Source organism: Quercus robur, chromosome 2 (assembly GCF_932294415.1).
Source record: "Quercus robur chromosome 2, dhQueRobu3.1, whole genome shotgun sequence".
NCBI classification, from domain to species: domain Eukaryota; kingdom Viridiplantae; phylum Streptophyta; class Magnoliopsida; order Fagales; family Fagaceae; genus Quercus; species Quercus robur.
In genome coordinates, this window is record NC_065535.1 from 17,070,556 (window position 1) to 17,085,013 (window position 14,458).

At 36.2% G+C, this 14,458-nt stretch overlaps 1 protein-coding gene across 5 annotated transcripts; it reads right to left on the minus strand.

The window, feature by feature from the left end:
• Positions 1–173: 173 nt before the first annotated feature.
• On the minus strand, positions 174–14,118 carry LOC126712689 (histone-lysine N-methyltransferase ATXR7). Of its 5 annotated transcripts, XM_050412126.1 has the most exons (20): positions 13,960–14,118; positions 13,262–13,450; positions 12,648–13,176; positions 12,394–12,510; positions 11,290–11,613; positions 10,860–11,207; positions 10,463–10,771; positions 9,914–10,330; positions 9,326–9,761; positions 8,890–9,234; positions 8,236–8,657; positions 8,039–8,161; positions 7,844–7,924; positions 7,360–7,413; positions 7,121–7,272; positions 6,575–6,621; positions 6,436–6,497; positions 5,272–5,376; positions 2,177–3,404; positions 174–2,084 (listed from the first exon to the last, which is right to left on the minus strand). In XM_050412126.1, exons 2-16 carry the CDS (start codon positions 13,432–13,434, stop codon positions 6,600–6,602), a joined length of 3,852 nt encoding a protein of 1,283 aa, XP_050268083.1. In that variant the 5' UTR covers positions 13,435–13,450; positions 13,960–14,118; the 3' UTR covers positions 174–2,084; positions 2,177–3,404; positions 5,272–5,376; positions 6,436–6,497; positions 6,575–6,599. The 5 variants fall into 5 exon arrangements, with proteins under 5 accessions (XP_050268083.1, XP_050268087.1, XP_050268085.1 ...); XM_050412130.1 differs by having other exon boundaries at positions 174–3,404; positions 13,277–13,450; XM_050412128.1 differs by having other exon boundaries at positions 174–3,404; positions 6,436–6,486.
• Positions 14,119–14,458: the final 340 nt, after the last annotated feature.

The following is a 14,458-nucleotide window of genomic DNA, read 5'->3' on the forward strand; positions in this document are numbered from 1 at the left end:
ACGCGATCCCATATTTTTTCTACTTAATTCAACTTAGCCATGCCTCATATTCTCTTGAAATTAGTTGCAAGACAACACTAATCTAGCAAGTAGCACCACATGAAGATGACACCAATACTCCATATATAACAAATTTCATAATTTTTTTTCATATACTAAGTGATAGATAGTGATTAGTGTAACATCACTTAGCAAGAGACTATTATTAACATCATTTTTATTGTACACCAATCACAATTTACAACAGAAAAACGTTGAGAAATTCATTGTCATTAGAGTTGTTGCTTGCATGAAAAGATGAAGATCTAAAGCAAGCCGATAACCCCAAGTAACCTAGGAGTGGGAACAGGGGCGAGATAGCAATGAACAAATTTGAAGACACTAACCAACGTATGTCTTGGAAATGGAGCGTTCAAGATATTAACAGGTTGCGGTCTCAATTCCTATAAATTTTAGTAGAACCATGAAATTCCACCTTCGACCATACAAATCTTCTCTAACCAGCTTTATGTTGTTTGCTCCCACATGTCGAAAATAGTCCTCCATGCAAATGATAGCTATGTAACACTTTTGGGCACGTGCAGTTCTCCTTAACGATCTCATTTTTGTCTTGGACAAACTATCTAGGGTTACTTCAAGTTTATATACAACTAATGAAGCCTTAACCCAAACCTCATTGAGTGTATAATTCCTATTTGACATAAGCTCCATAATCTATTTTTCTAAATAAAACACGAACCCTCCTCCTTCATCCGGGCTTGGGACCGGCTGTGTCAAATACAAGAGAATGAAAAAAATAAACACAGGCGGAGTTACTTCTTTCATACACCAGAAAAAATGGGAAGGATCTTCAGTTTCATATGCCCAATTTAAACAAGGAACCAACCCTATATTTGAATGCAAGGACTTGTGGGAGAGGAAAGGAGAGGAGAGTCGAAGTTGGTTGGACATTCTTTAAAAAATTAAAGAGTCTCAAGATTAAGAACTGTAACCATTTTACTCAAATCAACTGAGATAATGACCATTATGTGTCAAGCAATACGCACATAAGAACCATGAAGCATATGCGCTCCTTGAATAACATTTATGCTTGTGGGTAAGACTAGCAAAGTACAACACTTCCAGTACACAACATGATAGTATATTTGGGCTTGTCAACTAATCCGCCTTTTGACTCAACCCACATTTAAGGAAAGTCAAGACTGCCTCCAATTATTGAAGCTCAATCCCCCAAGTTTTTGAGTTTTTCAATTCTAGCATACAAGATCAAGTTTATTTCCAACATTTCCATTAGCACACCCTAATTAATCTCTAAACGAAATTATACAATTCCTTTTGCAGGTCCTACGTCTTTGTACACAACTTGAATAAGACAAGTGATGTCTAATGTGGTTCGGAAAGGAAGGTGTAAAACAAGTTGTGTGAGAATAGCAATAGCTCTTGACGCCCTAATGCAGGAAATTGCTCATAGGGACTAAGAACCTTCGCCATCATTGCATATTATTTAATTGTTTGGTCAATTTTTCAATATTCAATTGCTCATAGTCATCGTGCCCAGGTAATAGTACCAGTTCAACCAATTGAACCGAAAAAGAGAATATTGGAGATCTATTACAAACTAGTTCAAATATGAATTCTCCACTCATAAAATTTGATGTGGAAGATAATATTTTGTATTATAGACCACCATATGAATTCTCCAATTCCTGCTTATAGAAATTTGTTGTATTTAGAAGTTGGAAAGTGCTATAATTGGATTTTCCACGAGGGCCCCAAATCTACAAACATAAATTGGATCACATCAATTTTTTATTTTGAGCTTCATTTCAATTTTCTGGAACCTGTATGGCCAAGTTGGCCAACCAACTCAATTAGTTGAACTGATTTTTATATCTTTTTATTTTTTTAATGGTTCTCGTAACTAGTTACCAGATTGTTGCGAAGTTATGTTTCTCAGTTCAGTTAGACCGGAATTCGAGCCGAAATTATTCACATGCATTCTTCTTTGCGGGTTCCATGCCTCTTCAAAATGGCCATTTTTTTTTTTGTTGTTGTTAATTTAAGCTTTCATCGACCAACAGTATCTGTGGGTGGGCCCAATACCTTTCATAAGATTTAGGAGTCGCAAGAATTGTAAAGTACCAGGAATGATAAAAAGAAGGAAAGAAAAACGTACCAAGAGGACACAAATAGACCTCCACCCAGCAGCTAAGGTGGTGTTCCTAGTCGATCTACTCCTGCAACCAAAAGATTTAATGAAAAAAGAAACAAAATAAATAAAATAAAGGAAGAACTCTCACAGAATTTTATAGATTTGTCTGAGAAAGAAAATATTTCCCATTTGGCTTCTCCTGAAAAATACTTAAAACCCAGCTTACGGTTTAGAGTTTGCATAACTAAGTTGACCACACTAACACCTCTGGCGAATTGAGTTTACAAAATTGCCTTCAAATGATTGTAATAAACAATCCGCTAGAGTAAAAACTCTAGCAAGTAATGAATCGTTTTTGCAAGCAAGCTAAATGAGCAAACCATCTCTTCCCACTTAATTTGTTGCAACTTTCATTTATCCTTTAAAACCATAAAATTATCTGGTATAGAATATGAGCATAGTCCAAGAAACTAGCAAAACAAGTAAAAAAAATATATATTTTTCTTTTTCTTTTTTCACTTTATCCTTTTTACTTACAAGCATTCCCAGATAAAATGAGATCCACAGAGCTACCAGCATGAATCAAACGTCCCCTTTTTTTGGGGTCAAATTCACACCATTTTTTCATAAACCATAATGGATTGAAGGGCTTTCATTATTAGGAAGTCACATCAACAAGAGCAAGACTTGAATCAGATCCACCATACAGATTGTGACTAATTCCAGCAATCAAGATAGCTGCTCAAAATGCAAACCCAACCATCAGACACATTAAGTAATTGGTGGCTTGCCCAAGCTTTTCCAGTAATTAATATAAGCTATCGAGCATTGGGGAAATATTCAGTTATCCGCTCTCTCTTTTTTTATTTATTATTTCTCATTATATAACATGAGCAAAGTTAAGACAGTTTTGAGTAGAAGGGAAATACCAGTTTTTACTAGTAACTACAAATTACCAACAGAAACCTTGTAATCATTCAAGCATTCGCAACATAAAACTTATTTTTTGTATATAAAAATAAAGAATAATGCATGTTCGTACAAAAAATTGATATTCCAATTTGTCATGTAAGCAAAGAAACAATAAACTGATTTACAGTTTCTAAGGGGAGAAACTCATCTGCAACACAGGTATCTACAAGAATGCACATGGGACAGTATTTCATCTTTGACAAGTAGGCAGAAGTCTAAACCATGACGCTCATCATAATCACATCATCCAGCTTCTCTTGATGCCTATTAGCTGTGCAGCCTGAAAAAGCATAACACTCGCATCAATGCCAACAACTCAGGCAAGAGATGGTTCGTTATTTTTCACTAATTGACAAGCTCAATAGAAATGAAAACCCAATTTTTGTCACCAAAAGATGAGTTCATTCATGGGTAAAAGATGGAAGTCATATTGATTTATAGGATTAAGTATTAACATGGTAACACCATTGGCTTGCTAGCTCAATTTGATTTATGAGGGATTTCATTCAAGAACAGAAGTTGGATACGCAACTTCATTTTAGTATAATGTCAAGGAAGAATTAATTTTAGTTTTTTATGTATAAAAAATGCTAACACTATAGATTAGGCAGGATATATACTCGCAAAATGCTACTAGTTGATACAACAAACCCAATGGCTTCTAGTGAACATGTTTGATATTGTTGGCAAGTTGGCTGCTCAAGATGCAAACCACTAGGTATTTACTTGGTGGGACACTTTCATCAGTGTCACTCTTACTGCAAGATGATGTGGTTCTGTTGCAATAGCAGGACAAGTGGCAAGGCTTTACTGTTTACATACATCATATAGACACATGCACTGTGTTGGATACAACCCAGTAATAAGTCCAGAATTTGATAAAAACTACCCCCTCCATCCCATTTTCAATATTGCCCTTATAAACACTTGAGAATTTAAATCTGAATAAAATAAAGGGCAGGGATATAAATAATGACCACTTTACTTTAAGACTGGGCAAGCATTTTGGGACAATCAAAATTGGAATATTGGACAAACAAAATGGAAGAGGAGTATAATCCATTGTGGACAGATGATAGCATGCCGACATTGATCAAACATAAGTATTTTTACAAAGGAACGGGGATTTTTTTTTTTTTTTTTAAATGGAGGACTGATATAGCAAGAGGTATATATATAGTCCTAAATTTGAATAGGTTGATTCCAGAACTCAAACTTGTTACCCATCACTTGGGTAAAGGGCACTTGCCATTGCACCAAGGTTTGACCTCTTAGTAGAAGGTAAATGAACAACTTTACATGCAAAATATAACCCCATATTTAAAAGATGTTACTGACTGTTCATTATAATATAAATTGGAAGTTGAAGAAGAATGGTTTTTTTTGACATCCACTCGCATTATAATGCTTCGCAAGGTTCCTCTTCTGTCACCTTTCCTTGGAAATGTATTTGGGGGAGTAAAGGTTCCTCTTCTGTCACCTTTCCTTGGAAATGTATTTGGGGGAGTAAAGGCACCTAGGCAAGTTTCTTTTTTTGTTTGGACCGCAGCTTTGGGCAAGATACTCACTGGTGACATTTTGAGGAGCAGGGATCTTGCTTTTGTTGACAGGTGCTGCATGTGTCACTATGGTGGGGAGATAGTGGATCATTTACTGCTTCATTGTGAGAAGACTCATTAGTTATGGTGTTTTGTCTTTCGATCTTTTGGGGTTTCTTGGGTCCTACCAAGCATGGTACTAGATCTTCTTTTTGACTGGAGGAATTGGTTGCGGAAGCATTCATCAAACATTTAAATTTTAGTTCCATTGTGCCAATGTGATGTATGTGGAAGGAATGTAATAGACGTACATTTGAGAACATGGATAGTTCAGGGGACCAATTGCTTGCTTCTTTTAGTGGTTTTTTGTTAGATTCGTCTCGGCTTGGGGACTCACATCTAGTGATTCTCTCCCTTTGTTCATTAGTTCTTTCCTCTCTTGTAATTAGTTTTCTCCTTTTTTGTTCTTTTCTCTTCCATGTACTCTTTGACTACTTTTTGCTTTTTTTGCATATGGTAGTTTTTTTAATATAGACTTTTCTTACTTATAAAAAATAAAAAGATCATGAAATTCCAATTGCAATTAACCAGTGGTGATTGGAAACATACAACTGATAATCAGCTCTGCCAAAGGTCTCAGCTGCAACTCATTCATCTTTTATTCTAAAACTCCAAATGCAGGCCAATACCAAAAGTCTTCCCAAGAGTGCCAACCTACAGTAATGAAAAAATGTTCATGTCCATTAAAATGCACGTTTACTTGAACAACTGTGAGAGTAACCACCAAAAAACATTCATTGCACATCAACACAATTGAAAACAATAAAATGTCAGCAATCTATTTGGCAGCCAGAATATTTTTCAGGCCAATATATAAAAGATCCCTCTAACTCACAAAAGATTATAACAAGGACTTCCTACACATGCATCGACAAAGTTGAATCCCAAAGGCTCAAGAAAATGTAACTTTGCACACAAACCAACCGGAACAGATAATTTCAATTTTCAACCGCTGCTTCAACCATTACTCCCAACAGACACAATCATAAAACAAGTACAAATTTCACAATGATGGAACAATCTGGTTCATCCAAGGTCCAAAGTAGCCACTTTGGTTATGTACTGAACAATTAGCCCGAATGAGTAATTTTCCTATCTCTTACTTTCAGTTCATTCTTCACTGCTAAATTTTAAGTTAGAATACTTTCCCTATCAACTCATATAAATATAACAGAGAACTTGGGCCATGGGTTAGCTCACCCAGATTTTTAGCCCAAGCAACTTGTCAACATCACTAGCACTTTCTCTGACCAAAAATAGAGTATATGTCATGATGCCTACATGACCAGCAGCAATTTCTGTGCACCCATTAAAGCAATAAAATTCCAGCCAACACTGTAAAGTATTAGCCATGATACATAACATGCAACCAAGATGCAAATTCTCAGTAGTAGGGAATTTTTGTGATCATGCATTCAGCCACCAATCAGCACTTGGCCAGATTGCTTCAAATATTAAGATCGCAATCTAAATTTGGGAGCATTTTAAAAAGAGGAAAAAATTATACAGATTGAATTCCCCAAAGGCCTAAATACAATTTACATCAAATGACTCAAACATGGGGGGAATAAATGTAGTGTCTACACTACTAAGCAAATTTTTCTCAACTGAACCTTTCCAACATATGGGCCTAACATTAGAGTGGTATGCAGCAGCACAGACCGAAGTAAGATGCAGTTCAAAAGATTAAAATTGAGGAACACCATAGCATACCTATGGCAAAAATCATAGCCCACTATGAGAAGCAAAACCCAAGAGAATGACCTACACAAGCACTGAACAACAGATAAGAGTTAAAATATGAATCTTAGCACAAAGCTCACTTTAAGAAACTATTATGTACAGAACGTACCAGGCTTGGCAAGTCCAACAACTTCCTAATTCATTGATCCACGACACCTGGACAAAAGAGAGCATTTTTACAAACAGTACAGCAAAATTGTTCAAACTATGGGTTGTAAGCCTAAGTAACTAAAACTTTTAGATTCTTTTTTTTTATCAGTAGGTTACACACACACCCATTGGGTCTCGAACGCATAATCTCACCCTCCACCTTGCTATTACTAGGAGTGCAAATACCATTTGAGATAGAGCTCATTAGTAACTACAACTTTTAGATTCTTTGAAGCCTCATACAATCAGCATCTATACCCTTGTAAGATTCCTACTGTGAATAAATATATATTACAGTAACTCTTGCTTAATGGCAACCAAAGCCATCAAGAACAACACAAAGTATACTAATGAGCACCAAGTCAAATGGCACACCTCCCCCCTTGTGAGATGGGCGAAGAGGGTGAGGTTTTGGGGGTAAAACCCTTTCGGAGCGTGCAACTTATCAATAAAAAAAATGATGCAAAGTAAAAAACACAAAAAGTAAAAAAATAATAATACATACTTTCTAGAACCGCAGTTGCAGGGAATTTTTTTCTCCTCCAAAGGGAACTTGTAATTGTAAGTAATTTCTTCACCAGAAGCTATATGCCGTTTTGCATAAATGAAAATCTTTTTTTGTCCTTCAACACTAATAACCTTGGTGTAGCAATTAGGCTGAAAAGCATATAAATTGAACATGAGGACAAAGAAATCATGTTTCTATTTGATAAACAAATTCATATTAATACTTTATATAGTTACCTCACAAGAATGGTTTATAAATCTAGCAATTCCACCACGCTTCGTAGCATCAACCTACACGTATTTCGAAGAGAAATTATTCCACAAAGTGTACTGACCCACCAGCCCATTACAATAACATCAAATAAAAGAAGAGAATATTACATATACAACATGAAAATCATCTCTGCTAAAAATAAACAAAGAAGGGAAGTTAAAATTTCTATACATAATTAGAAAATTACTTTAATGTAAAAAATAGAATTTAAACAGGTTCAGGGCCAACAATTTTGATAATTTGATCCCTAGAAGTCTCCATTGGAACCACCAAGAGGTGCCAACCAGTTGAGCTAGAAGGCTCTTGGCCAAAGCCAACAATTAAAAAGCTCAGACATAAACTAGCTAATTACAGATACCACATGATATATGAAGTACCCAAAAGATGGAGATAAATATTAGCACAGAGCTTGCCAAATCTCAACACAATCATTGTTGCTATACTAACCACATAACCATCGTCAAGTCTAAAAAGATAACTGCTGCCAATCCCCATCTTCTCATAATGACGTTCGCGTATATCAGATATCTGAAAAATCCAAAAAGTCAAGTTAACCATTGACTAATTTAAGAATTATTTAAGCTCTTCTAAAATAAATAAATAAATAAATAAAGGCAACTGAAAACATTGAGTCAACTATACCCTGGGACGAATTAGTTCTCCAACATATTCAATGACAAAGTCATCTGCCTCAATTGGCTCCAGGGCAACAAGACCCCAATCATGTATCTTGCTCCGCTGGAAACGTAGGCGCTTCTTCCTTGCCTGGCAAGTAACAATAGACATGTTACAATGATCAAAGTCAGCTAAATAAATTTCCAAGACAATTAATTCTTCACCTTTAATTGAGTGGCTTTCAAAAGGTCAGCACCCTCCGCAGCAGCGAGAAGATTGCGTAGCTTCACCCTGTTTGTTCTTGCTGATAGACCCTTACCATTTGACCACTGGGAAGCATTTACCTCAGTACCACAATACATTGTATGAACATACCGAACTCCCCTCACACGAGCTCTTTCAGCAGGGCTAGCACTTAGTGACCATCTATGCCATTCCCAGCCGTTAATTGATGACCGAGCACAACCATCAGATCTAGGGCAGGGATTTAAGGTCCTGGATTTACTGGACTTGGTCTTTTGTACTCCAACCTGTCCACATGCTGCTTGTTTGGCAGCACTATTAGCTACTTTTGAAACCTTAGCCGGACGTGACAGTATCACACTATCCATTATATGCTTTCTTTTTAACTTTGACACTTTCGTTGCTGTAAACACAAACAGGCAATCCATAAAATGTCCTAAAAACATTCTAAATATAATAATAAATAGCACAAATGTCCATAAAAAACAAAAATAAAATACAAGTCAGGTGAGATAAAATTGACAAGAATTAAAAAATAAAAAATAATTATAATTATAAAAAAATAAAAATAAAAATAAAAAAACACAACAACAACAACATTAACATTTTAGCACATTTATTTTTTAAGCAATTACCAGTAAACTCTCCCTGCATTGCAACATCATGGCCATTGCTATCAACAACCTTCTCAACATCATTAAGATTCTTAGGTAAGTTCAAAACTCTATCCCTGCCAGGTTTGACAGCATCTTTTGGAACCTTAGGTTTAACAGCATCTTTTGGAACCTTAGATTTAACAGCATCCTTTGGAACCTTAGGTTTAACAGCATCCTTTGGAACCTTAGGTTCAGCAGCATCCTTTGGAACCTTAGTTTTAACAGCATCCTTTGGAACTTTAGGTTTAACAGCATCTTTTGTAACCTTAGGCTTAACAGAATCCTTTGCAACCTTAAGTCTAACATCTTTTGCAAGCTCATCATCTGAAGAAATAATCAATAGTGCTGATATTAGAAGGATATAATCTTCAAAAACTTTAGACTACCAAAACAAATAATAAATAAAGTGACATACTTTGAACTGTATGAGCAACTTTCATTCCTTTTTGACCACTTGCATTTTTGGCCGATGACCGGTCACCAGGCAAACAACTCTTAATAATGTCTCGGGGAGGCCTAGCTTTAACAAATGATTCAGCCCGGCTTTTATTTGATTTTGACCCCAGTATTTTAGTCCTCACAGCAGTAGTTTCAACTTCTGCAGTCTCAGACGGTTTACACGCAACATGTTTCCTAGACTTTTCTGCAGATTGACTCCTTACTCCAGCATCAACTGGAATCAAACACTGAGGGGTAGGAACCAACTTTTTCCGTGACAATTTTTTCTTGCGGTAATACATATATTTACCAATAACCTGGGACTCTTTTGAAGAGCCAAGATCATGAATGTGCTTGCTCAGTGAAGTCAGAGAATTGCCAAAATGTTCTTCACTTGCATCAAATTCTCCTTCCTGAAACAAGTATAAACATCAATTCAAAGTTCCAAAAAATTGGTTACTTCCAACAAACACACACACAGAGGGGAAAAATAATAGTCAAACCAAATTTAAATTATTGGTTTTGTAGGAGAATTTATTGAAAGTTTAGATTACAATTTTTTTACCTCAATGCCATCAGGTTGTCGGGGTTTCTTAGGAGTGAACCATGATACAAGAAATTGGTGAAGAAAAGCATCCATAAAAAAATATTTCCATTCCCTAAGAACATCGTCATGCAACTTTTGCCGGCACATTGCCATTGCAACATATTCTCCAATCTTAGGGATACACTCATCTGACCTTGAGGGTCGAAACTTAGAAATATGCAATGGAAAGATAGTTTTAGGATTGTCTTCAAATCCAGGAGGCAGTGGCTCATTAATTTCTTCATTTTCGCCCATATCATCATTTGTGCAGATATTCTTAAACGCATTTGCCAACAAATTAGACACACCATTTTCAGATAGAGACTGACTAATGGGTTTTGCTGCTTGTGACGGGTAATCATCAGATGTTTTGTTTGCACCAGTCCTTAATTCATCCTGGGTCAGAAGAACCATCAATACTATGAGGGCACAGAATGAGAGAATCAACAGTGTTTGTACCACTACCTAAAATTGTAACTGGGGGAGTGGGTTCAAATGATAAAAGGAAAAACAAGATTTCTAAGTTACCTCATTCAATTTTTCATCATCTATAGAGTTAAAGAATTTCCTCACTTCCACCTCAACAAAACTTTCAAGATACTCCTCCAAAGATGCCATCGCAGAAAAATGAAGTTGGTTTTCTACACATTCTAAAATACATGTCATGTCTGCATATCTATGATCAGTGGATGACAAGCTTTTCTCTGCAGATGGATATACTCCAGGGGCTGATGAAGACATGATAGATGATGACTGGGCATGATCATCTGTAACCATTGCCATTGGTTCAAAACCAGGAGGGCAATCAACAACACACACAGATTCTTTTTGTCTAGACTGTAAAACCAATAAAAAAAAATTGTGATACATACAACAAAAGCAGTGAAAAATAAGAAAAGGAACCTCAAGTTTGCTAACAACTTACATCATCAGGTAGTGTTTCAGGCTTTTGGTCACAGTTCCTAAATTCACCAGCAGGTATCTCAAATTTTGGATGGCCAGACCAAAGTTTTCTCTTTCTCCAGGCAGACGCATATTCTGCTACAGTATCATAAAAGACAGCATTCCACATCACTTGCATGCAATAATCAAAAAGCATTCGACAAACAACTGCATTAGATCCCCAAAAGTTTTCAATGCTTCCAACAGATTTAGTGACTGCAGGAGACTGTGTTGAGATTTTATTTATACAAGCGTGCTGAACTACAGAGATGGAGGATGCAACCTCACATGCAGGAGAAGCACAATCCTTCCTTTCCCCTGCAATTTTAGACTGTCAAAGGAAAACATATTAATTTATCAGGCAGGGCATATATTGCACAATCAGTATTTTCTTCAGCAATCAGATGCATTACCGTTGTTCCATTTAAAGAGCTATTTTGGGCAGCATGATTTACTGATTCAAGTTTAAGATGTTTTTTATCTTTCTTTGTAGTAACAAAGTCTCCAATAACGCTTCCAATGATTTCATCCAGAACAGCTCTACGCGCTGCTTTCATAATGCTGGAGTGCAGTTGGGAAGAAACTCCTTCAGAAATTTCAGAGATGAAGCTTAGCAAAGAACCAGTCTCTTTGCTTTTGGCAACAGATGTGGAGACAGTTTCAGGTCCATCTCTTTTCCATGCATTCATAATAGATAGCAAAGTAAAGGGTCCATATTTATTTTCAATATGATATATCTGCAGAATGAAAACACCAGAGTACCACAGTGAGAAGCAATAATGATAACTTGTAACACAAAACAGATAGCAAAATATAAGTCCAAGCAATAAAAATTGTCACCCAATAACTCACTACAAAATATTATCCTGAAAAATCCCCTGCCCTCCACCCCCTGCCCTCCTCTCTCTTTTTCAGTAGAACTTTTTTACTGATTAAGCTGAGCAGGGGAAAAAAATAGCCCCTCTTTTAGTATAACTATATTATTATTTATGCTGAGCACAAAATTTTTGTTAAAAGGAAAGGATGTTTGTTGCCCAAATTGGGCAGGAATGTCTAATATTTGCTCTTTACCCCAATAGTATGGGCAATCACAGAGCAATCTTCTATAACAAAATTTCCCCCTTCTTTTACTTTTTCCATATGAATCTCCAACCTTTCAACAAGGTTGAACCTTCAAAGGCATTGCAGCGGTGCAGGACTCAAAAAGGAAATCTATCCGGCAAATACCGAGTGATAGAGCTGTTCTTTAGAAGATAATCCATGCATTAGCAAATTGCAACAGTTTCAAAGCATTCAATTGCAATAAACCACGTCATCAACAATTGGAAGTTTTTTTACTCTCAATAACATATAACTAGAATACTGATTTCACTTTTCTAGTATTCATATTCATAAACGAGTATAATTACATTGATTAACCATTCAACAGGAAATAGTACTACGTGTTAAAAAAACCCAACGGCCTCTGTGCTGAACTCATTCCACTTCTATCATAATACCGTGATTTCATAGTTTACCATTAATACATCCTGGAGATAGCCGTAGCTATGCCAAGCATGTAGTTCTGAAAGAGAATTCGGCCCATGTTTCCTCCCCTGGTCATCCTCATACAACCAACAAGATTCCTCTCCTGACTGGAGGTAAAAGATAAATATATCAGACTGACAACTTTTTGGTACATATGGTAAAACACAAATCAAAATGCCTTTCTTTGAAAACAAATCAGAATGGCTCAAACAACCAAGAAAAGGGAAAGAAAAAAAAATAATACCGGTAGTTGACATGAAGTAATAGAATTAACTGCATCAAGGTTTAACATTGGCTGATTCAAGCCATAACTGCTGTTGACAGGTAAATGGGAAATTGGCTGTGAACCTGAATAAGAGCTTGGGCAAGAGTTGCCAACACTTAGATATGCAAAACCAGTGGCAACATGATCGGGAAACTGCCTGAAGTACTTCAATGGTACAGGATTTATTAATGCCCCATTTACCACAGGATACACAGGAAGCTCATCGGGCAGGAAACCAGTAGACAAACCCTCGTACAACTGTTCCTGAATATAAGGACCACACATTTGTCCTTGTTCATTAATATACATCCAGCCACTCGCAAAAGCAGGCGGGGGTACATATACAGCATAACTCTTATCCGGGTATGAAGTCCCCCCGGTATTACAGGACTGTGGAACATCACTGCCATTGCCATTCAACTGGCAGCTCATCTCCATCGCAGAAGTTGAAACATATTTTTCATCAAAATTGCAGCAAGACGAAGAAACATTAACGAGATCCGCACACCTGAAGAACCTTAGTCAGAATGATAAAAACAATAATAATAAATGGAACAAATGAAAACAGACGCATAATGGAATTCATATAATACCATTGAGAAGAGCACCCTTCCCCAGTAGACGGCGCGGATGAGGAAGTATCAACATAATTGCCTATACATAGATGTGAGTCTTGATCTTGGCACCCGAAATCCGAAACCTTCCGCCTTTTTCTGGAGACAAAAGACGGGACTTGTTCCCGAATAAGGCCTGTAGAGGACACCATGCGCCCTAGAAATACCCTGCAACAAGGGAGAGAGAGCATATAAATTGATCGACTCAAGAAGTAGAAAACCAATATGCAAAAGTTATGCGAGATATAACTACTCTCAAAGTAACAATGGATCATCATCAAGGCCATGATCTTCTGGAAAAGAAACTGTTAATTTTGGAATATATATATATATATATATATATATATAACAATGGATCATCATCAAGGCCATGATCTTCTGGAAAAGAAACTGTTAATTTTGGAATATATATATATTGGCACATATGTGATCAACGAGACGATGGACGAGCTGAGAGGATGAGTTACAAAGCTAATTCTGATAATACTCTGATTCTATTGTTAAAGGTCGAACACTGATGATCTTGATTATAGAATTTAAGGAACAATTGAAGAATATGGATCTCTTAAATCCATTAATCGTTGAGTTCGATTAACAAGAAGACAATAAAAAGAGAAGCTCAATTAGGGTTAGGGTTAGGGTTAGGGTTAGGGTTAGAATTTGGAACAGTGTAATACCTGTTGTGGTAGACGAGTGGATGAAACGACGTCGGTTGGTTTCTTCTCCTTCTACTTCGCCGGTCCTCCTCTAGCCCTCGCCCCCCTTCTCTCTTTATTCTATATCTCTCGTGAGCAGTAATAAGTCAATAAGGATCGCCTGATTCACGAAAGGCTTTTGTGCTGGTCGTCGTCGTCTTTTTTTTCTCTTTTTTTTTCAAATTAATTAATTAATTAATTAATTTTATATTCTATGGTACAATGAGAGATGGACTTGTGTCTTGAAAAAGTTCATGAGATGTCAACAATAATCGTTGAATTGCATGTATTTTATACATACATGTCATATTTCATTACAATCGAATGCTATACGATATATAAACTAATTTTTTATACATAATTTTAAATTAAGAAACTTTAAATTTTAAATATTTAATTAATAATATAATTATTGATCTTTGTTATTTTATAAATTTTACAAGCATAAAAGATATTATAAGAAAATGTAATCCTAGTGTAT

Bases quoted from the DNA above. Each gene is read 5' to 3' on its own strand.
- LOC126712689 (XM_050412129.1), bottom strand. From the start codon at position 13,434: ATGGTGTCCTCTACAGGCCTTATTCGGGAACAAGTCCCGTCTTTTGTC. The intron at 11,614-12,393 runs GTAAACTATGAA...TTCATTCTGCAG, and splicing joins ATCTCCAGGATGTATTAATG to ATATATCATATTGAAAATAA. The intron at 9,235-9,325 runs GTATGTCACTTT...TTATTTCTTCAG, and splicing joins AGTTGCTCATACAGTTCAAA to ATGATGAGCTTGCAAAAGAT.